This window comes from Prionailurus viverrinus, chromosome D1, assembly GCF_022837055.1.
Source record: "Prionailurus viverrinus isolate Anna chromosome D1, UM_Priviv_1.0, whole genome shotgun sequence".
Lineage (NCBI taxonomy): Eukaryota > Metazoa > Chordata > Mammalia > Carnivora > Felidae > Prionailurus > Prionailurus viverrinus.
The window spans coordinates 87,656,527-87,681,334 of NC_062570.1; the positions used below are offsets into that span (position 1 = coordinate 87,656,527).

At 36.1% G+C, this 24,808-nt stretch overlaps 1 protein-coding gene across 6 annotated transcripts in view; it reads left to right on the plus strand.

Annotated features, from left to right (window-relative positions):
- HIPK3 (homeodomain interacting protein kinase 3) overlaps positions 1–24,808 on the plus strand; it is a 93,953-nt gene that overhangs the window by 15,558 nt on the left and 53,587 nt on the right. For 5 of the 6 annotated variants that reach the window (XM_047878259.1, XM_047878263.1, XM_047878262.1 and 2 more), the window contains exon 2: positions 14,346–15,444. In XM_047878259.1, coding sequence (XP_047734215.1) covers positions 14,348–15,444 — 1,097 coding nt within the window. In that variant the 5' untranslated portion in view covers positions 14,346–14,347. Of the gene's footprint in view, positions 1–1,931; positions 2,005–14,345; positions 15,445–24,808 lie in introns of those variants that run through there. The other variant, XM_047878261.1, reaches the window with a different exon arrangement.

Here is a 24,808-nt window from a genome sequence, read left to right on the forward strand (position 1 = left end):
AGTTGTAGTCATGATATCTCGTTACCCCTAATATATGTATATTTTTCGCCCCTAATGTTTTTCCTAAAAGCAAAGACTATTCATTTTTTTTTTTAATGTTTATTTTTTCAGAGAGTAGGGGAGGGACAAAGAGAGAGGGGGACATAGAATCCAAAGCTGGCTCCAGGTTCTGAGCTGTCAGCACAGAACCGGAAGCGGGGCTCAAACTCACAAGCTGTGAGATCATGACCTAAGCCAAAGTCAGATACTCAACCAACTGAGCCACCCAGGTGCCCCGACTATTTAGTTTTTATGTCTCTGAAAAGTTTCTTAGTCTTCATGTTATTTTCCGACATCGACATTTTTGTAGAATGCTGCCAGTTATTTTGAAGAATGGCCCTGTTTGGATTTGTTTTCTTGTGCTTAGAAATATCATAGTAAAATGTATTCCTCTTAGAACATTCATATCAGGAGGCACATGATAGGTGCCATTACTACAGATTTTAACATTGATCACTTAATTAAGGTGGCACCTACTGATTTCTTTCCTTTGATTAGTATGTATGCCATTGAAGCTTTCCTTTGATTATTAGTATGCCATGGAAGCTGGCAGAAGATAGACTATTTGGTCAGAGATAAAGGACCTTCTTACTCATAGCAGTAGCAATAGTCACTGTGTCAGTATTTGCCCTGCTTCCTCAACTGAATTCTCTGCAGGGTGATGTGAACAGGGCAGCCAGGTAACTCCTGCACAAAAGCAGTTGCATTACAGGAGAGGAACTCTAAGCTTAGGAAACTTGAATCTTTCATAAGGGGCAGGAAGCCTGCCTGACATTTGACCAAGAGGGTGTCATTATCTTTATTATACTGAACATTAAGCAACCTGCCCTTTGCCCTGGAGGAAGACACTATACTATCTCTACCTTCCAGGGATGTGCAGGGATATAGAAATATCCTTTGAAAAGATACTCTGGAACATAGGCAGTGATGTTGCTTGCAAGACCAGGAGAAACATGAGAGACCACAGTGAATTGTCTCCCAACAGTAATATTCTGTTATCTTTAAAGCCTTCTCCCACTAGTTTTTGCGTCTGTTGCATCTGTTGTTTCAATCAGTAATTATGATTGTTGCCAAATGGTGAATTTTATGAATTACTTTCCTTTCTTTCCTGACTTATTCCCGGGTTCTTCACTCCTGCCTCCTGGGGTGGGAACTTCCTAAGTAAACTACCTACTTGCAGGCCTTTCTTTAAGAATATACATTTAGGGGAATTGGGCTACATCACAAGGCACCCCAAAATCATCATGTCTAAAATCCAACTTTTTCTCTCAATTTTCTTGTTTTTTTTTTTTTAATATTTTCTGTTATCACTTGGCTATCTTTTTTTTTTAAATAAGTTTGTTTTATTTATTTGAGGGAGACAGAGACAGTGTGAGTGGGGGAGGGGCAGAGAGAGGGAGAGAGAAAATCCCAAGCAGGCTCTGTGCTGCTGGTGGAGGCTGATGTGGGTCTCGAACTCATGAAACCATGAGATCATGACCTGAGCCCAAATCAAGAGTGGGATGCTTAACCGACTGAGCCAACCAGGCATCCTGGCTATCAGTTTTTCAAGCCAGAAACATGGTTGTGTTTCTCCCCACTCCTCACTGAGCTTTGTGGTTCTTCCTCCTGGCTACCTATTGGTAATCCATACTCCGTTTCATTCCTTGGTACTGTCTTTGCTGGGACTCTGATCAGCTGTTATCTGGACTATTAAGTAGTCTTTCAACTGTTGTTTCCGTTGTTTGTTTCTGTCCACTTCATCCTTTAGAACTTTGCCTGAGTGATCTTTCTAAAATACAAATATGATTATGTCGGTTTTCTATTTAAAACCCTTGAGAGGCATCCCATCCCCTATAGCTCCTTAACAAGGAACCCAAGGTTCTTCATGATCGGTGCTTTTTTTTTTACAGTTGTCTTTCTTCTCAAGGACCATTGTTTTCTCCAGCAGCCTACTCCCCTGGCAAGTTATGTTCTAGTGTGGAGGTTAGTGAACTTTTTTTTATAGGGCTAGATGGCAAATAGTTTAGTTTTGCAAGCCGTGTACGGTCTCTGTTACAAATTTTTTTTTTTTTCAAACAACCTTTAAAAAGTAAAAACCATTCTTACTACGTGGACCATCCAAAACAGGCTGGGTTGGATTTGGTCAACCATAATTTGTGGTCCTTTTCTCTAGCCAAGCAAAGCTAATATGTCATATTTTCATTAGTCTCTGACTTGGTATATGCTATTGATTTCTATCTCATGGAATATTCTTTTCTACATAGGAGACTTCTTCCCATGATACTTCAAATTTTAGCTAATGCGGGAGTGGGGGGTGCCTGGGTGGCTCAGTTGATTAAGCATCCAACTCTTGATTTCTGCTCAGGTCATGAGATCACGGTTTGTGAGATCTGAGATTGAGCCCTGTGTCTGGCTCAGTGCTCACAGCCAGGAGCCTGCTTGGGATTCTTTCCCCCCAGCCCCCCACCTCTGTTCCTCCCCTGTTCTTGCTCTCACAATGTGTTTTCTCTTTCTCTCAAAATAAATAAATAAACTTAAAAAAATTAGTTCCTAGGTTAATTTAGTGAATCCTTTTGTGCTCTTTCAGGGCATTCTTCAATCATTTCTATTTTCTTTGCTACCTGCATATCTTGTACATCTTAGGTCACTGCCCTTGTTAGTGACGTAGTTATGTGGCTACATGTGTTTCCCTTTTGCTAGAAGAAGCTCATCAATGAGAAAACATATTTCATTGCTATGTCTTTCTGCTCCTAAATGGCTTTACTTGATTTGAATTGAAAGAAAAATTGAAAAAAAAAAAAAAAAAGGACTGAAATAGGATATGGCTATTGAATATGCTAATACAATATATCTAAAATGGTTATTTATATTTTTTCTTTAAAAAATACATTCAGTTGAAGAGATTATTCTATTCTCTGGTAGATTTTTTTCCCTCTTCATTTAAACGTTAATGTAAATTTAGGCTGTGAAAGTATAGGGAGTAACATAATCAACTCTATACAGTTGCCATCCTGGGTGCAAAATAAAAGTCACATAGTTGAAGTCTGTCGTTTTTCCTTTCTTCCTGGCACGTTTATCATTTCCGTGGGTGTTTTTATACTTTGACCACATAATTAATATATCTAAAGATTTATTTATTTTTGAGAGAGAGTGCCAGCGGGGAAGGGGCAGAGAGAGAGAGGGAGACAAAAGATCTGAAGCAGACTCTGTGCTGACAGCAGCGAGCTTGATGCAGGGCTTGAACTCATGAGCCGTGAGATCATGACCTGAGCCGAAATCAGACACTCAACCAACTAAGCCACCCAAGTGTCCCATGAAATTAATATATCTAAATACAGTATAGATTTGTCTGTTATTAGTTTTTTCACATATGATAGTGTATTTCTGCAACTTGTTTTTTGTTGAGATTTATCCATGTTCATATGTGTATTTTCAGTGAATTCATTTTGCTGCACATCATTAATTCTAACATACACGATTTCTCCCATATTTTAACATCTTCGAAATTGTGATACATCTTAAAATCAGTGATGTCACATCCTTATAATTGTTGTTTTCTCTTTATTTGTGGTATATAAATATATGATTATTGTGGTATAGGCCACCATTGTATTGTGTGCATTTTATGAAAAAGCCACACTTTATTCTTTTCTGACAATCGGGGTTTTTCAAAATTTTGCTATAAATATACAGAACAGCAGTGAACATTGATTTACCTGTGGGTTTTTAAAAATTTTTTAAATTTTAAATTTTTAATTTTTTTGTACCTATGTGAATTTCTGTAGGCAGATGTATACCTGGAAGAATTGCTAGATTATGGACTATGTCCATTTTCAGCTTTGCTCCCTAAAGTGATTGTACTTCTTTACCTTCTGTGGACCTACAACTTTTTAACATTGGGTATTGTCCTACTTTTTGTCAGTCTGATGGGTATAAAATGGCATCTTACTGTAGTTTTATTTTATTTTATTAAAAAAAAAATTTTTTTTTTAATGTTTATTTATTTTTGAGACAGAGAGAGACAGAGCATGAATGGGGGAGGGTCAGAGAGAGGGAGACACAGAATCCGAAACAGGCTCCAGGCTCTGAGCTGTCAGCACAGAGCCCGACGTGGGGCTCGAACTCACGGACCGCGAGATCGTGACCTGAGCCGAAGTCGGCCGCTTAACCGACTGAGCCACCCAGGCGCCCCTCTTACTGTAGTTTTAATGAGTGTTTTCCTTATTACTAATGGGGCTGATAATTTTTTTTTTTTAATTTTTTTTTTTCAATGTTTATTTATTTTTGGGACAGAGAGAGACAGAGCATGAACGGGGGAGAGGCAGAGAGAGAGGGAGACACAGAATGGGAAACAGGCTCCAGGCTCTGAGCCATCAGCCCAGAGCCCGACGTGGGGCTCGAACTCACGGACCGTGAGATCGTGACCTGGCTGAAGTCGGACGCTTAACCGACTGCGCCACCCAGGCGCCCCCTGACAATTTTTTTTAATAAGTCATTTGTCATGCATTTCCTTACCTGTGAATTGCTTGTATATATTTTTTAATCCACTTTTATACTGAATTTTGCCAAACACAATATGATTTCTTCAGATCTTTTGTTAGTTACATGTGTTGCCAGTATCTTCATTTCTATGGCTTATCTTTGTGTTATCGTTGGATAAATACATACAAATTTTAAATTTTAGTAAAGTCAGCTTTTCCCATCTTTTCCTTGTTGTGCCTTTTCTTTGTTTTAAAAAAAAAATCTTTTCAGAGGTTTGTGATTTGTTAAAAACATAACATTAATTTTAAACTGAAAGGTATAAAAATACAAACCTCTAGGCTGACCCTGGTGTATTTTGTGTTGTAAGACATTTATAGATGCAGAGGTTTGTTTTTTTTTTCTTCCCCCTTTAATGTTCTTTAGAATTGAAAGGTAGAAATATCTATAGTTGGTGAAGGTTTTCCCCCTCTTTACATTTATCCTCTTGAAAATTCTAGCACTTCAGTTGGAGAATAGTTAGAGCATGTGGGTGTGAAACTGTTTAAATGTAATGAGGGACAAACACAGCAATGTAAAATTCTCATAATAAGTTCACAGGGGTCATTATATGTTAAAAACTTGGAAAATAACTAACTGGAGGTTTTTTTTTTAAATAATAAAGCAGTGAAGATCCTCTTTGTTTTTGGATGGGGTAGGGTGAGGTGGGTAGCCATTCCAAAATGAAGCATATGGGTTACCTATTCAGTCCATACAAAATATAAGAGTTTATAAACTCTTTTACCTTTGAAGTTTGTACATATTAAAGAAAAAAAGGCCGGAGTGTGGGGCGCCTGGCTTGCTCAGTCAGTGGAGTATGTGGCTCTTGATCTTGGGTTTGTGAGTTCAAGCCCTACTTTGGGTGTAGAGACATTACTTAAAGAAAAAAATCTTTAAAAAAGGCAAGAGTGATTAAATTCAGGTAAATTAACTTAATTTTTTAAAAAATAGCACCCAAAATTTGAACTTACAAGTGCAAATAATTTATAAAAGAGTTTTCCGTTGGATTAAATTAGTTTTTTTCTTTCTCTTCCACAAAATATGATGTATTTCTTTGAAGTTGTCCTAAAAAACACTGATAGATTCATCTATATTTTATTGTCATAAACTAAAGTTTAGGTACTAATGAAGGAAGCTAGACTTTTTTTCTTTTGCTTCAAGTAATTGAATCTTTAAACTTCAAACTTGTAACTGAGAATAGGCTAATTGTAGTAAGATATAAGTATGGTAAAGGTAGAATTAAAATAATATTAAAACATTATTTGATAGTATTCACAGTGGATTTAGTTGTAAGATGTTTAAAAAGTGAATTTGATACAACTTTCATAGATTACTAACTCATTTATCATTTGAAAAATAAGTTGAAATTAGGCCAATTAGTAGAAATTTAAACTTCAGCTCAAATTGTACAGCTTTTATCTAAAGGTTTTCATTCATGGTATCACCATAAGTATTTCATGGGCTGAAACATGATTTTTTGAGAGGACATACAACAAATTCATGTTAATATAATAAAATATTGTGGTTATGAGAGGTTTCAAAATTGGTCAAAATACCATTGCAGTAACAAATTGTTTAATTCATGGCTTTAATCAATCACTGTGTCATTAAAATAGTGTAATACTTGTTTTTAGTATTCTTTTCTGTATTTAATACCTTATCTTTCAGTTTTAAAGCTCTTAAGAAAAATGTCCCTTAATCCCCTCTATGAAATGTTGACAGATTTTCAGTTGAAGCATATTTTCTAGGTATACCTATTTTCTAGGTATATTCATGAAAGCAAAATTTTTATGGGTAAACCAAGTTGGAATAATCTATTATTTACATGAAATTAGATTATAGACAATATTGCTACTTGAAGACTTCATTCTATCTCCTTTGATCTCTTTGTCAGACTTTGTGAAATCAAGGCACAGACATTTGTACAAAACTTTGAGTTATAATACAACTTACGTTTGCTGTATCTTAGAAAAAAGTAAGTTTGAAAAGATGTGTGGCGCTAACACAGCTGTAGGTTTTATTCATTTAACTCTTTTCTAGACTTTGTGAGGAATGCAAAAGTCGTTTACGAACAGCGTAATTCCTCTTTGGCCCACTAGCTGAGTGAATTAGGTTGACCCTGTTATTTTCAAAAAGACATTCTGCAGGGTTGAAAGTCATTATATTGATGCACAAAGCTCCTTTCTTGGAATGGCTTACTTTCTGATTTGCACATAAAAATGTTTCGGTAAAGACCACCTTCCCTAAAGTGCTTTTACTTCTCTGAAAAAGTTTTGCTTTTGAATACTACCTCCTCTAAAGTGTTTCACTTCTTCTAACTTCATCATACCTGAAGTGTGTCAGGAAAAGGATTGAGAGCCACTATTCAGATTTAGAATTTTGGATTCTTTTACTGCTAAGCATCTTTAAAAATGCCTTTTGTGTTACATAAGAGAAGTGTTAATTTTGAATGTATTGCACTAGAAGGAGAGGAACTAGAATTTAGCAGAGGATATTGGGAATTTGCGTGGTGGGAGATAGATAATCAGAAAGAGATGGTAGGTCAGAGGAAGAGATTGATAATATTTTGAGGACAGAATGTGAAATGCTGTTTTGACGTACCCAAGTCAGATCTTGAGGTTTAATTGAGATGAGAGAAAGAGGGCTAGAAGAAACGTTTGGATGCCAGTAAAGACCAGAGTAGGCTGGCGATCTGGGGTAGTAGGGACTGCTTGTGTGGGGTAGGGGGGATGGTGGTAGTGGTGGTGTTTTCTTTGGTTTTTATCATGCGCTATGATTTTTACATAGCGCTTTTCAGTCTTTTTGCCTCTGGTGCTGATCATAGCTGCTGGAAGGCAGTTATAATCTGTAATGTATGTTTGGCAATTTGACTGAAGACATCATTCTCTTAGTGAACTAGGTACTACTCTAACAGTGTAGAACATACCATTACTATTTTCACGTAGGATAATCCTCCCGACTCTGTTAGCTTTGATGCCATTAGGTTAAAGGTGCTTTGGTACATTTTACTGACAAAACAGTCTTAATTGTATTTTTCATTTCCTGTTCCATTTGTCTCCTTTTAAAGAGTTTGATAATAAGTTCATTTTTGAAAGTGAACTTCACTTGTATCTACCTTATTTTAATACATATCCTGGAAACAGTTGATAGGTATGTTCAGAAAAGAACTCTGAAAGCAGGGTTTTTATGTAAACAGAATCAAAGGTTTACTTTGATTTAGTGTAGCTATTTGCTTATTTCCAGTTCAGTGAAAATATTCCCTAAGGTAACTTGGCATTGAGGTGACTTCTTTTTTGTTGGTTGTTGTATTTTTTTTTTTTTTTTTTTTGATTGTGGAATAGTAGCTACAAATTTAATGCTTTGGTCTCTTATCCCTGTTTATTATGAGATAATTTTTTAGTGCCCTGAGCTTCTCTTTAAGTAAAAAAAAAAACAAAACAAACTTCTTAAAAGACTTTCATTTTATTTGTTATTTTCATTTATTGTTGTTCATCTTTAGAAATACTGTTCTTTTTTATATTTATGTTTTAAATTGAAACTTGATGCTTTTAGTAATGTAATAATTTCTGTACTTTCCACTGATGGTCTGAAAGACCTGGGGATTATTCAGTAGTCATTTGGGAATGCCCAGCTAATAATGTGGGTTTCTATAGAGTTTTAAGTGTAATGTTTAATATTTGTCAAGAACTCAAATGAAAAAATAGAAAGCTCATTTGTTATAGCTATGGATGACATCAAGCTCTAGGTGTTAGTACAGCTAGGCCTGATGAATTAGATTTAAAAATAGAGATTTGAAAACCACAATGAAATACCACCTCACACCCATTAAGATGGCTATTATAAAAAAGAAGAAAAAAATAGGTGTTGTTGAGGATATAGAGAAGTTGGAACCTTTGTGCACTACTGGTTGGAATTTGAATGGTACAGCTGCTCTGGAAAATATAGTGATTCCTCAAATTAAAAATAGAATTATTATATAATCAGGAATTCCACTTGTGGGTATATACACAAAAGATTTGAAAGTAGAGTCTTGAAATTTGTACATCCGTGTTCATAGTAGCATTATTCACGATAGTCAAAAGGCGGAAGCAACCCAAATATCTTTTTTTTTTAAGATTTTATTTTTAAGTAATCTCTACACCCAATGTGGGACTTGAACTCACAACCCCAAGATCAAGTGTTGCATGCTCCACTGGCTGAGCCAGGTAGGCACCCACCCCCCAATATCTTTCGATGGCTGAATGAATAAACAAAATATGACATATACATACAATGGAATATTACTTAGTCTTAAAAAGGAGGGGAATTCTGACACTGCTACGTGGATGAACCTTGAATACATTATGCTAAGTGAAGTAAGTCAGTCGTAAGAGCAAATACTGTACAATTTCATATGTATGGTACCTAGAGTAGTTAAATTCATACAGAACATAGAATGGTGGTTGCCAGGGGCTGGGGCAGGGGACATTGGACAGTTGTTTAATGGGTAGAGTTTCAGTTTTGGAAGAGGAGAAAAGTTCTGGAGATGGATGCTAATGATTGTTGCACAACAGTGTGAATATATTTAATGCCATCGAACTGCACACTTAAAAATGAAAAATTCTGTGTTTTGCATATTTTATCATAATTTTTTTAAAAAGAAGTACATTTAAAAATTGAGATTTGCACAAGTAAGAGAAAGTTGAGTGAAGAGAATGCAAAGGCATCATTGCGTTTACTCAAATCTATTTGTGCTGTCACGTACATTTTGAAGAAGAACCCAGTTACCTATGGGCTTTGTATAAGTTTGGCAGAATTGTTCAGAATTTTAATATTGGCTAATAAATTGAATGTAAGATAGTAAAGTATTTCTGTTTTTGCTTCCTCCCTTTTCAGAAAGCCTGAAAAGGGAAAAAAGTAGAAAACCTGGTTAGTGGTGGTCAGACAGACTCAGGTTTGTGGGTGTCAATGTTGGTTACATTGCTGTTTTGGTAATTGTAAAAGGATGTGAAAAATTTGGATACAATTCAGATGGGTCTTAAAGTCTTTTAGAGGGTTGGAAAAATAAGGCCCTATTAAAGTACCTGAGATTATTAAGCTTGAGGAATGGAAGCTTAATGGTTGCTCTCACAGGAGTCTTCACCATCCTCTGAGTGATATATTATAGGCAGCCCCAGCTCACAAAGGGGTAGTGTTTCAAAACTTCATTTCTTAGTCAGTTGATAAGAACAAATGACAAAGTCATAAATAATAAAGCTACAGAGGTATAATGTAATTTGAATTGCAGTGAAAATAATAGGTAATAATAGTATTGTAATGAGTCTGTGTTTTAGACTCCATGGACTTAAGCAGCTCCTGTACTCTCCTTACTTACTGTACTGTATAAAATCCATAAACTTCAAGTATAAGATACTCTTCTCAGACCATGAGTTTTATCTGATGGAGGATTGGGAGAAGAAAAGACTTAATACCTGGATATGGCAGGGAGTCACAGTGGCCAAGTTTATTAGTAATTTAGAGCTCTTTGCTTGTGGTCCTTTATGATAGCTGTCTCCAGCACCACCCTCACCCTTTCTTATGTGTTATGTATATGATGGGACATTCCTATCTGTGTTTATTTTCTAAAGTCTCCTTTGAGATTGGCTCTGCCCAGCACAGTGCTTGGTGAGGGGTAATTTTCTGAGTTTCCTTTAGTTAACCTTGGTTGGGGCTCTTGGCTTGTTTGCCTTCTAGCTCGGCATGTTGGGGAAGAAAAGGTACGAACAGCAGAGTTCAGAAAAAAAATTTCTTTTAATATGTTTTGTTTAACATTTATTTATTTTTGAGAAACAGAGAGTGAATGGGGGAGGGGCAGAGAGAGAGGGAGACAGAAATCCCAAGCAGGCTCCAGGCTCTGAGTGGTCAGCACAGAGCCTGCCTGACGTGGGGCTTGAACCCACGGACTGCAAGATCAAGACCTGAGCCGAAGTCAGAAGTTCAACCGACTGAGCCACCCAGGCGCCCCCAGAGTTCAGAAATTGTAGTAGTTTCTTAAATATCAGTATGTCAGTTACCTGGATCTCAGCTGTTGTTCATATAACACCTCGCTTTCAAATGGCATGGGATTGGCATAGGGTGCCTGAGTGGCTCAGTTGGTTAAGCGTCTGACTTCAGCTCAGGTCATGATATCACGCTTCGTGAGTTTGGGCCCTGCCTTGGGCCCTGTGCTGACAGCTCCCTCTCTCTGTGCCCCTCCCCCACTCATGTTCTGTCTCTCAAAAATGAATAAATGTTAAAAAAATTTTTTTTTAATGGCATGGATTGGCCAAGAGTGGTATGCATTCTATTCCCTAGGATTTCATCCTCGTCTTTTGAGACTTGAGGACCTTGAATTGGTAGGGCTTAAATTTGCTACGGTTTTTATATAAACTAGATCATTTTTTCTCAGATGTTAGTGTGAATCTAAATGGCCTTGGGAGCTTGTACACATGCAGATGCCTGGACCTCACTACAGACCTACTGAATCAGAATCTTTCTGGGTGGAGTTTTAAATATTTTCACTTAACTCTTTATTAAGGAAAAGTGTAAACATTCAAAAGTAGAAACGCTTTTTACTTGATCATCAAGATCCTATGAAGTACAGTATATGGCTAATTTCATTTTATTCATATCCTCATCTATTTTCTCTATTATTTTGAAGCAAACCCCAGTATATTATTTCATCTCTAAATATGAAATCTATATATTTTATAATTTTTTTTAATGTTTATTTTTGAAGGCGAGAGAGCGTGAGCAGGAAGGGGCAAAGAGAGAGAGAGGGAGACACAGAATCCAAAGCAGGCTCCAGGCTCCGAGCTGTCAGCACAGAGCCTGACACGGGGCTCGAACTCACAAGTCATGAGATCATAACCTAAGCTGAAGTCACATGCCCAAATGACTGAGCAATATACATACATAGTGAAAATTAAAGTGGTAAAAAGGATATACAATGAAAAGTAAATCTTTGTCATTTGCCTCCAGAATTCTTGTTACTCTCCTCTGAGGCAAAGAAACCCACACTTTATATGTATACAGATACTCAGTGTATATGCAAATATATACATATGTAATTCTTTTTTTTTTTAAGTGTATTTATTTTGAGAGACAGAGAGAGTGAGTAGGGGAGGAGCAGAGAAAGAGGGGGGCAGAGGATCCAAAGGGGCTTCCATGCTGACAGCAGAGAGCCGGATGCCGGGCTTGAACTCCTGAGCTGCGAGATCATGACCTAAGCTGAAGTTGGACATTCAACCTACTGAGCCACTCAGGCACCCTAATAATTCTATTGTAAAGTACACATTTTTCTGAATCTTGCTTTTTTCATACAACAATATGGGAATCAGTCCATAACAGGGTAGATTATTTTCATTCTTTTTTTTTTTTAACTTTATTTTTTATTTTTTAAAATTTACATCCAAATTAGCCTATAGTGAAGCAATGATTTCAGGAGTAGATTCCTTAATGCCACTTACCCATTTAGCCCATCCCCCTCCCACAACCCCTCCAGCAACCCTCAGTTTGTTCTCCTTATTTATGAGTCTCTTCTGTTTTGTCCCACTCCCTGTTTTTATATTATTTTTGTTTCTCTTCCCTTATGAGTGAAGTCCTATGATTTTTGTCTTTCTCTGACTAATTTCATTTAGCATCATACCCTCCAGTTCCATCCACGTAGTTGCAAATGGCAAGATTGTAGTTGGTCTTGTATTTACCCAGTGCTTTTTGAATGAGTGTTTAGGTTATACTGCATGAATATTCTTTTACTATATCTGAGGTGCCTGATTCTATGTCAGTTTTGTTAGATATTGTCAAATTACTTTTCCTTTGTCTGTATGATAATACATGGTTTTCTAGGCTCACCGGTTCCCTTTTAAAGATGCTTTTCATGTCTCTCCTATTTATGTTCATGCGTTTCTTTAAATCCACAAGTATATTTATAATAGATGTTTTAGAAATTTTTTTGTGTCAGTTTCATCATCTGTTTCTTTCAGTCTATTTCTGTGGGTGTCGATCACAGAAGTGGTTTGAAATGGGAATCACGGTAATGCTAAATTGTTGAAGATAAGGTTGGCGGCCCTCACAAACATTAAGTGAATTAGATGATGGGTTCAATATGTTTAGAAGGAGTTTTCCCTGTGGCCTCGCCTCATTAAAAGGAGAAAAATTGGTGGAATTTTGAAACTTCTGATGCTGGATGAAATGGTTTGGAACCCAGAATTTCAATTTACAATTTTTTCTTACACATTGAACATCAAATCTTAATTTGTCTAATAAGGTTTTATTGCTCATTTCTTACTAGATCCAGGTCAGTTTAGGAATGTGGTAGGTAGTTATTAAGAAGTGTTTATTTATTTATTTTGAGAGAGAGCAGGAGCAGGGGAGGGGCAGAGAGAGAGGAAGAGAAAATCCCAAGCAGGCTGTGCACTGTCAGTGCAGACCCCAGTGCGGGGCTCAAACAGTCGAACCAGGAGATCATGACCTGAGCTGAAACCAAGAGTTGGATGCTTAACCAACTGAGCCACCCAGGTGCCCCAGAAATAAAATCTTAAAAAAAAAAAAAAAAAAAAAAAATTTAGGAAGTTGAAGGAGGCATAAATTTATGCCCCAAGAGGGCAATGTATTTTCCTGTTCTTTTACTACACCCTAGCTATGTGACCTTGCCCAATTACCTAATTCCTCTTGAGTTTTAGTTTTCTTAACAGCAAATTGGGAAGATATTAATATGGTTAAATAAAATATTGCAAATAAAGCATTTATTAAACCTCTGCATAGTAATTCCTTCCATAGGTGGTAACTCTTAATATTTTAAATATTTTACATATATTGCATACTGTGATGGCAATCTGTTGTTTTTGAATTAAGGAATTGATGTTTGATTTGTTAAAACAGTATGAGACTGCCCAGTTAATACAATATAGATTTTTAAATTGTGGGTGGTGGAAATATTTTAAAATTAATTTGACCAACTCATATTTATTGAGCACCAACTCTATATCCTGGGCACCTTGTTTCAGATCTAGTGTGAAAGACTGATGGATACACTCACAATTGGAGTGTAATGTAATATCATGTCATGAATGCTAATTAGAAGAACATAGAAGCTTTTATTGAGCACTGAATGCCCAACTGTGGCCTAGAGAGTGAGTGGTGAGTGTGTGTTCCAAGTAAATCTTCAGCAAGAAGGTATTGCATCACTTTGATCTGAATGTAAAGAAGTCCACTTAAGTGTACAAGGGTGGATGTGGAAAAAGATGTTAAGTAAGGAGAACATCATGCAAAAGACCTATGTCTTATTTACAATTTTTACAATTGATTATTTTTTCTGGGGCATTTCTTGAACTTTAGCTATAAGGAATGTGACTCTATTTATGCAGTGTATGTTTTCTTTCCTTGTCATTGGTTCATAAATGATAATTTGGTGATAGAATGCTTTACCTTTGCCAAATGTGTATAGTTAAGGGATCTGTATTTTTCCCTTTTGGGAGAAAAATGGTTGGCATAGTTCCTAGGGTATATCTTGGCCATTACAGCTGCTTGGTAGATATTTTTTGGTTAACTAAATGCACTCAGTTTTTTATTCCCAGGCTTATATGCAATACTCAAAATAGCTGAAGGTTTAATTAGCTAAGATGGAGATACTAAAATGCTTATCTTCTCTAAGGGAAAAAAATCTTAAAGAAGTTTAATTATTTTTATAAATTATGGACTTGACCCTTGAAAGTTTTCTTTGAGATTTAAAATTAAAAACAATTTTTTTTTGTAGTTAATAATGTCTTTTTCTTTCCTCCCTTCCCCCCCCCCCCCCCCCCAACCAGGTATGGCCTCACAAGTCTTGGTCTACCCACCGTATGTTTATCAAACTCAGTCAAGTGCCTTTTGTAGTGTGAAGAAACTCAAAGTAGAGCCAAGCAGTTGTGTATTCCAGGAAAGAAACTATCCACGGACCTATGTGAATGGTAAAAATATTGGAAATTCTCATCCTCCCACGAAGGGTAGTGTTTTTCAGACAAAGATACCATTTAACAGACCTCGAGGACACAACTTTTCGTTGCAGACAAGTGCTGTTGTTTTAAAAAACACTGCGGGTGCTACAAAGGTCATAGCAGCTCAGGCACAGCAAGCTCAAGTGGAGGCACCTCAGATTGGGGCGTGGCGACACAGGTTCAATTTCCTAGAAGGCCCCCAGCGATGTGGATTGAAGCGCAAGAGTGAGGAGTTGGATAATCATAGCAGCGCAATGCAGATTGTTGATGAATTGTCCATACTTCCTGCAATGTTGCAAACCAACATGGGAAATCCAGTGACAGTTGTGACAACTACCACAGGAACAAAACAGAATTGTACCACTGGAGAAGGTGACTATCAGTTAGTACAGCATGAAGTCTTATGCTCCATGAAAAATACTTATGAAGTCCTTGATTTTCTTGGTCGAGGCACTTTTGGCCAGGTAGTCAAATGCTGGAAAAGAGGGACAAATGAAATTGTAGCAATCAAAATTTTGAAGAATCACCCTTCTTATGCACGTCAAGGTCAAATAGAAGTGAGCATATTAGCAAGACTCAGTACTGAAAATGCTGATGAATATAACTTTGTACGAGCTTATGAATGCTTTCAGCACCGTAACCATACTTGTTTAGTTTTTGAGATGCTGGAACAAAACTTGTATGACTTTTTGAAACAAAATAAGTTCAGCCCCCTGCCACTAAAAGTAATTCGACCCATTCTTCAACAAGTGGCCACTGCACTGAAAAAATTGAAAAGTCTTGGTTTAATTCATGCTGACCTCAAACCAGAAAATATTATGCTGGTGGATCCTGTTCGGCAGCCATACAGGGTTAAGGTGATAGACTTTGGGTCGGCCAGTCATGTATCAAAGACTGTTTGTTCAACATATCTACAATCTCGGTACTACAGGTAGGTGACAACTACCTTTTGGCTCTTTAATAAATGTTGAATTTTGGCTGAATGAAATAATTTTGTGTGTGTACATGGTAAAAAAGATGGCTTGGGTAAATAAATAAATCCAGACAAGATTGGTTTAGGTTTGAGGTGTTAAGAAGATTTTTAAAATTTAGGCACAAAATCTGCCTAAACAGAGTAGAAATCTCCCCAGCAGCTCCATGCCAAAGTTCCATGACCTGAAGGAATGATAGGTTATTAATGATGATCAAACAGAAGTCTTCAAATGTTGGGAAAGGGTTCATAGTAATTTTTGTATATATCTTTGAGTATTTTGGCACTTAAGAGAACTCGTTTATTAAAGGTAATTAGATGTGACTGAATACTTAGATAAGAATTCAGAAAGTTATTTTGATTAGTGATACTGAATTTCAGACACACTTCATGGCTGCCTTGAATGTGTAGGTGACTTTTCCATAACAGGTTTGATTATGCTTCCATCTATATGTTATGGGTAATGTTATTTTGGTGTTGGTGCTATGGGTGGAATTTAAAAAAGAAAATAATTTCCATGTAAATATTGATAAAGTGCTATAGTGTCATGATTAATACAATGCTAGCTTGGAGTGTCAATATGTAGTCTTACGGGCTAATGATTACCAGGATTCAAAATATCTTCTTGAGTATGTAAAATGGTTTTGGATTCATGGTCCTATAATTTTGAGATACTGTTTTCATTTCAGCTAGAATGAAATATACTCTAGAGCCCCAAAACAGTGGGCAAATACAGGAGCTTCCCAATATTGGCCGTTTTATAAGTTAGTGAATAGACAGATACATGCAGTTTGTTGTTGAAGATTGTTAGAACATGAGGATTATAAATTTAGGCCCAGCAAGGGTTGTTTATTTTTCTGGTTTTGTATCTACCTTTTTACTATACCTCTCATTCTGATTAGTGTCTTACAAATACATACTTTAGTACCCAGGACACTATATAGGAGAAATTAATTAGCTACTACAAAAAATGAACTCCAGATATATGCCCTACCATTAGTAGGTTATTAGAAGGAGTCCCATATATATCACTTAGTGACAATTTATTAAAATATATATCAGAAATTAGGAATATAGTCTAATTATTCTTTAGTATATTCCTGGTTGTAACATTTTTGGTATTAGAGTGCTAGATACTATTCTTAAAACCTTTTACATGATTTAAAAGCTTTGTAGTTGTATTACAGTATTAAGTCTTATTTAATATATAATTACATTTATTTGATCCTCTGTATTTCTGACAGATTTTTTTTTAATGTAATGGAATACAGGATTAGTTTTTAGTTCATTTTTTTTTGCTGGAATAATTATTTTAAATTCTTATTTAACAGCATGAGAAGAGTAGTGTTTTTTTTCCCTTCCCTTTGTACTCTATGGGTTCTGTCTTAAGAGCTTTTAGTTGTCAGCTAGCATATTATATAAACTCTAGGCTCCAGCTGCTTGGGCTCTATATTTAGTTCACTTGTTAGTAAATGACTTCATTTTATTTGGGTCCTGCATTATACTGCATATCAGATTTAGCTCCGTGTGATACCTATACTCCTTTTCTTTATTGAAATCTTTTGGATGAGAGTAAAAAAAAAAAAAAAAACTTTATTTTTTACACTTGAGAACATTTATTAAACATTTATTAAATGTTTCAAGGGAGTAAAGGAAATCCTTTAAAAAGCAATCTGAAATGCTAAATATTTTATGATGTTGATTTCTAGCATTGGGCCTTTGCACAAATATTAGCTTCTGTTGAGAATGAGAAAAAAAAAAGCTATGAATAATTGCTAAGTACAATTACTAAGTTTTGAATTTGTTTTTATATATAAATTTCAAGTAGATAATTTACCTGAATTTTAGAAGGTATACATACAATTGCTAAATTGCAGATTCTTTGTTTAGAGTTAAAAAAAAAAATGAGGTTCTAATTTGTAAACAAGGACTCTGCTAGTAGCATTTTGATTTATGTTGCTTGGACAAAAACCTTTTAAAAGGACTTTATGCTAATTAGATCCAAGAGTTAGAAGAGTTAATACTAAGGTAGACTGGTGAAAGTGTCACATAGTCCTTAATCATGTGCTGTTTTAATATCTAGTGTAATTTTGCATGAAAATAGCAGGTAAACCATTAATCTTTTTCAATATTTGTTCACCAATTTTGGCTTAGTTTTTTACCAAGTTTACTTATAAATTTGAGTAGACAGTAAGCAAAAGTGTCTTATACTTGATTTTTAACTTTTTGTTAAAAATATGTTGTATTTAAAAAATGAAAGCAGGAAGTGGAAACTTACCAAATTAAATATTTTTGAGCTAATCACACTATGAACACACATACCCCAAGTTCCAAGGTAAACGATTTGTGTTTAAACATAGGTTCATGTGTTATTCTGTTTCTTTGAACTGGGCAACACAGAAATGTGTTGGGATATCTTAAAATAGCCAGGGGACAGTGGCCAGAAATTGTTGACTACTATAGATGGTGAGGCTGTCTACCTCTTGCAGTGATATAAGCCAGAAGTACATGCTAAGGGCATTGATTTGCTCAAGGTCAGCATGTTCTAAATTCAGCTGCATGAGTATGGTTTCTGTCAAGAACACACAGGGCTCTTGAACGCATAAAAGGTTTTAGCAGCAGAAGGTGCTGTGTTTCTGAGGTGCGGTGGCAGCATTTGGGTCATGAGTCTTTTTCTCTTAAATATAGAATTCTAGCCTGTGGTTTGAGTCACTTCAGAACATACAGACCGGAAAGTGTGCTGTAAAGTAACCTGAAAGGCAGTTGTATACTGAGTTGTATACAACTCAGTTGTAGTTTACTGAGTAATTTAGCATTCATTCATTGTTGTTGTGGTACAGAATGCTTTCTATTTTGCCTGTAATAGTTGACAGAATGGTATGTAATGAATGAGACACAATTAATTTAGGCTTATCAGTTTTTGTTTAGGGTATCCCCATCCCCTTATGCCTTTTTAGACCCAGAAGTATCAAAGTTCCTATAACAAAATTAAGTACAGAGAATGACTAATACTTGATGTAGGTTGCTCCTATGATAATAGAAGACTGTATATGTATACTACATTTTTTTCAGGTGCTTTTATTTGTATTTCCTAGTTTGTTTCTTATGTCTCATCCCTATGAGTTAGGTAAGACAACTGGTAGAATTCCTATTTGAATAGGTAAAAACTGAGGCTCATAGAAGTCAAACAGGTCCAAATTCACACTCCAAGTTTAACTCAATTTTTGTGGAGTCCTTTTTATGTGCTGGCACTGTGCTAGGAATACAGATGTGATTAAACATGATTTCATAATTTGATAGAGGAGAAAAATAGTTTGTCTCAAGAAGTCCTAAGGTACAGGGGTGTACAGGGAGCTGTGGGAGTACAGAGGAGAGCACTTAACCTAATTTGAGCATTCAAAGAGGCTTCCAGGGAGAAATGACCCCTGTGTGAGCTTTGAGAGTAGAGAAGGAGTTAGGTTGACTAGCATTAAAGTGTTCTCTTTCACTAAACCACCCTTACCTAAAAAAACTCAGTATTGGCTAAAATTCCTGGCAATTTCTTCTCTGTATCATGAAACAGTTATTTTTATTTAGAAATCTGAATAAAAGGTTGTCAGTGGGTTTTCATTTTAACAGAAGTTTTAATTGAAATTTCCAAAAGTCTGTAATGAAGTAGTTTTCAGTGCCATACATGGTGGCCATAGACATAGATTTCTCTCTCTTTCTCTCTCTCTCTCTCTCCAAATAAAAATTTTGGTAGGGCTCTTTTTTTTTTTTTTTAATGTTTATTTATTCTGAGAGAGAAAACATAAGGGGAGGGGCAGAGAGAGAAGAAGAGAGAGAATCTGAAGCAAGCTCCACACTGTTAGCGCAGAGCCCAACATGGAGCTTGATCCCGTGAGTCATGGGATCATGACCTGAACTGAAATCAAGAGTCAGGCACTTAACCAACTGAGCCATCCAGGCGCCCCAGAAATTTTGGTAGGACTCTTAAAGTTGTTTTTCTTTAAACAACTTTATTGAGATATATTTCATGTACCATGAACTTTACCCATTTGAAGTGTACAATTCAGTGGTTTTTAGTATATTTGTGGTTGTGCATCATCATGATCAATTTTAGAATATTGTTTTTATCCCCAGCAGAACTCCCTTTCCCATACCCCCTAGCCATCTTTCCCCAATCTCCCTATTCTCTAAGCCCTAGGTAACAAAAAAATCTACTTTTTAAAAAAATTTATTTTGAGAGACAGAGCATGCATGTGCAGGGTAGGGGCAGAGAGAAGGAGAGAGAGAATCCCAAGTAGGCTCCACGCTGTCAGCACAGATCCCTATGCAGGGCTGGATCTCAATGAACTGAGAGATCATGATCTGAGTTGAAATCAAGAGTTGAATGCTTAACTGACTGAGCCATCCAGGTGCCCCAAATCTATTTTCTGTCTCTGTAGATTTGCACATTCTTAGCATTTTATATGAATGTATTCATGTGGTCCTTTTTGACTTTTTTTTTTCACTTAGCATAACATTTTCAAGGTTCATCCATGCTGTAGCATGTTATTAGTAATTCATTTCTTTTTGTTGTTACATAATATTCCATTGTATAGATACACTACATATTTTTTAATGTTTATTTTTGAGAGAGAGAGAGAGAGAGAGAGAGAAAGAGAGAGAGAGAATGAGGGGGGGAGGGGCAGAGAGAGAGGGAGACACAGAATGGGAAGCAGGCTCCAGGCTCCGAGCTGCAACACGGGGCTCAAACTCACAGACTGCGAGATCATGACCTGAGCTGAAGTCGGACGCCCAACTGACTGAGCCACCCAGGCGCCCCAAGATACCCTACGTTTTATGTCCATCATTTGATTGAGACCTCTTAAAATGTTATCAGCAGAAAGATTCATGAGTAGAAAACTGTAAAATGGCACACAGTTAAGTCTTTAATCCAAGATAATTAGGGCATATAAAGTGTAAATTATTGTGCTCGGTGCTGGTTATTCATTTAGGAGCAGAAATGTAGACCTAACCATTATGGTGCATTTAATCTAATGGGTAGAGAACCAAAAAGGTAAAGTAGTACTCTCTTATGGAAAGGAACAGGGACAGAGAATACCAGGATGGAGTTACTTTTTTTGTTTTTGTTTTTTAACTTTTTGCTTGGAAATAATTTTAGACATATAAAAAAGTTGCAAAAATAATACAAAGTATTCCTGTATACCTTTCACTTGGATTCTCTAAATGTTTCAAATTTAAAAATTTTACCACTGTAGTTTTATCACTCATTCTTGGTTCTATGTACACACACATGTTTTTTTCTTGCGTTGTTTTTGAGAGTAAGTTTCAGACAATGGGCCCCTTTACCTCTAAATACTTCCATGTGTGTTTCCTAAACATAAGGATATTCTCTTACATAACCCCAGTATGATGATTAAAATCATCATCAGTTAACATCAATTCAGTATTCTTGATTTGATGAACTATTTGAACCACTCAAAATACTATTTGATTTGAGGAAATTAAAATCTATTTAATACTAGTATAGGTTAGTTATAGACTTTATTCAGGTTTTACCAATTTTCTCACTTACGACCTTTTTCCTGCCCAGAATTCAATACAAGATCACACAATGCATCATTTGCCATGTATGCCCCTTTAATGTCCTCTCATCTGGAGTAGTTCCTTCATTTTTTCTTTGCCTTTCATAACCCTGACACTTAAAAAAATTTTTTTTTAATGTTTATTTAAAAAAATTCTTTTTAAATTTAATTTAGTTTCCCCCCCTTAATATAATTTATTGTCAAATTGGTGTCCATATAACGTCCAGTGCTCATCCCAACAAGTGCCCTCTTTCCTGCCTTTTATTTTATTTTTGAGAGAGACAGAGTGTGAGTTGGGGAGGGGCAGAAGGAGAGGGAGACAGAATCTGAAGCAGGCTTCAGGCTACCAGCTGTTAGCACAAAGCCTGATGCAGGGCTCGAACTCAGAAACCGCGAGATCATGACCTGAGCCGAAGTCGGACATTTAACCAGCTGAGCCGCCCAGTCGCCCCATAACCCTGAGCACTGGATAGTTATTTTGTAGAATGCTCCTTAATTTTGGTTTGTTTGATGTTTTCAATTTATGCATTTTTAGACTACACAGAAGTGATGTTGTGATCTCACGTATTGGGAGGCATATGATGTCATTTTGTCTCAACTGGTTAACTATGATTACTTTGTTGAGGTGGTGACTGCCAGATTTTTCCACTATAAGGTGTTTTTTCTTTGTAATTAATAAATATCTTGGGGAGAGATACTTTAAAACTATACTGTTTTCTGATCTAATTTTCACGAACCAGTTTTAGCATCCATCCATTGGTGAATTTGGCCTTAAATATTTTTAAGTATGGGGCTGTGAGATGATGATTTTCTAATTCTGTCCTTCCTTTGTAAGGAATTCTTTTATAAGGAAGAGCTTTACTTGTTTTTAAATTTGTTTCTGCCTGGATTCACAGATTCATATTCAAAGGGTTATAATCTGTTACTTACTGTTATTTTTTTAGTGAATAATTGTCCTAAACTGTCCAGCAGGGGCCACTTTAAGTTTGCTTCTGTGTCTCTTTGCCATGGCCCCATTTGAGTGCTTACTTTCCGGTACCACAAGATGATCCATACTGACTTTGTATCTTTCCTTCCCCAACTCTGGTATTGGTCATTTCTCTAAGGAGCTTTGGTTATTGGAGAATGGTGTTTAAAAACCAAAATCTGGATGCTAGTGTCAGATGTGTTCATTAGTGCTAAGGTGTTCTTGCTTTTAGATCCTTTGAGTGGTGAAGCTAGAAAATGTGTGTGTGTGTGTGTGTTAGTGTAATTGTGTGTCTGTCTATTTATTAAAACCATGAATTCATACTGATATGTCCAGTTCTAATACCTCCAGAGTTCATTCTATCCTTCTTCCTTTATTTATAATCCCTTTTATAATTCCAGGAAATTTGGATCTCATTATCCACAATATGTTACTTATTAGTTCAGTTCTAGAGTACACTTAACATAGTTTTGGTATTGCTACCCCTACCATTGCTAATTTACTAACCAGAGTACAACATTTATTTACAGTTCTTTTATTCTTTAGCCACAGACTTGGAGCATGTAGTCAAAATAGTGTGTTTTAAGTTACTTAGGTTCTTCTTCAAACCTCTGCTTTCAGTGTGTGATTATTGTTTACTTGAAATATATTTAAGTTCATTTCTTTGTATTTCATTTTGGATCCACCCATGTCCTTTTTTGTTTATTTCACTATGTGAAACATTAATTAATGTTCTAAAACTCAGAACCATGCTAAAACCATCAGAAGTGTCACTCCGTCTTTTCTGTCCTTCCCACCTCATTCCTACCTAACCCCTTTTGGTAGCCATTATCATTAGTTTTCAATTTATTCTTTGCATGTGGGTTTGTGTGTTTGTGTTTGGCAGGGGGTTATGTGAGCAGATAAATGTCTATTTTTTTGTTTCCTTTCTTACAGGAAAGGTAACATACTATAGCTACCTGTTTGCACTTGGCTGTTTTCCCTTAACAGTATTTCCTGGAAATCACTTCATGTCAGTTCATAGAGATCTTTCTATTTTATTGTGGATTACCATAGTTTATTCAGACACTTTCCTAGTTATTGACATAGTGTTTCCCAATTACAATTATAAAGAATAGCTTTGTGCATATATAATTTTGTATTGTTCAAGTTGTATCTTCAAGGTAAATTTTCAGAAGTGGGATTATTTAATCAAAAGGTAAATGCATATATAGTTTTGTTAAATATTGCCAAATTTCTGTCAGTAAGAACTGTACCAGTTTGCATTCCCATCAGCAATATATGATAGTGCCTGTTTTTCTACAGCATTGCCAGCAGAATATGCTATTTAACAATTTTGCGAATCTAATGGTAGATCTATGTAGTTTTAATTTTCATTTCTCATTATGAGTGAGACATAATGAGTGTTTAAGGGTCATTTTAAAATTGTGTGAGTGTGGATTTTCTGTTCATGTCTTTTGCCCATTTTTGTATTAAGAGTTGACCATGGCCCTTTGTCTACCAGTTTTAAAGATCTCTTACATATATGGAATATTAGTCCTTTATTTGTCATATATGTTGCATTTTTTTTTAATTTTGACTTTTTGATGTCTTTTTGTTTATTTGTTTGCCTTGTAAAATTTTTTTTTGTGTGGTCAATTTTATCTTCCCTTTTATTGCTTGTGGATTTTAAGTCGTGTTTAGAAAACCTTTTCCCATGCTAATTCAGGGAGGCATTTACCGGGGTGCCTGGGTGGCTCAGTTAGTTAAGCGTCTGACTTCAGCTCAGGTCATGATGTCATGGTTTGTGGGTTTGAGCCCTTAGTCAGGCTCTGTGCTGACAGCTCAGAGCCTGGAGCCTGCTTCAGGTTCCGTGTGTGTGTGTGTGTGTGTGTGTGTGTGTGTGTGTGTGTCTGCCCTTCCCCCACTCATGCTCTGTCTGTCTCTCTCTCTCTCTGTCTCTCTCTCTCAAAATTAAATAAACATTAAAAAAAAAAAACCAGACATTTGCCCTATTCTAGTACTTACTGAATTACATTTTAAGTATTTAGATCTCTAATCTATTATAAGTTTATTCTTATAATTTGTTGAGGTATAGATCTAATGTTTTTTGTTTTTTGTTTCAGACAGCTAGTTAGTTGTAAGGACTTTAAATTGGGTGGACAGGGTAAATTTCTAAGGACATGATATATTCAACTGAGGCCTGAAGGGAGACCACCAACCAGAGTGAGTGGAATTGAGAGCCTTGGGCAAAGAAAGAGCTGTGTGAAGCTCTTGAGATTGGTAAGAGTTTGATAAAGTAGAGAATCTGAAAGCTTGCCAGTGAGACTTAAGTGTAGTAGAGTGGATAAAGTAGGGGTGATTTGAAGATGTAGGGTAGCCACTATGGTTTATGTTTTAATCACTTTAATTGCTATTTGGAGGAGGAGGATGAGGACCAGAATGAGAGTAGGAGTAGGAAAACCATTAGGAAAGAGGCATTAAAGTAATCCATAGAGAGGATGTGGTGGCAGTGCAAAGAAATGGATAGATTTAAGATACCTTTTGGTATTAGTGTGGTTATTTTGGCTTTAGTAGGATACTCCCCATACCTACCGGGGGAAAAATGCTTTGGTATGGTTGATGATATTTGTTGACTGAAATTGTGTGTGAATTTAGACATGCACCTGACTCCTGTGGATTTCTATATATAAGTGTATATTTAACACCATGTGTTAAACCTCCTCATTAAAAACGAGTAAAAACAAATAAGGAAAACAAAGTAACCTGGAAAACTCTCCATTAGCAGTATTTTAGACATGACTACCTG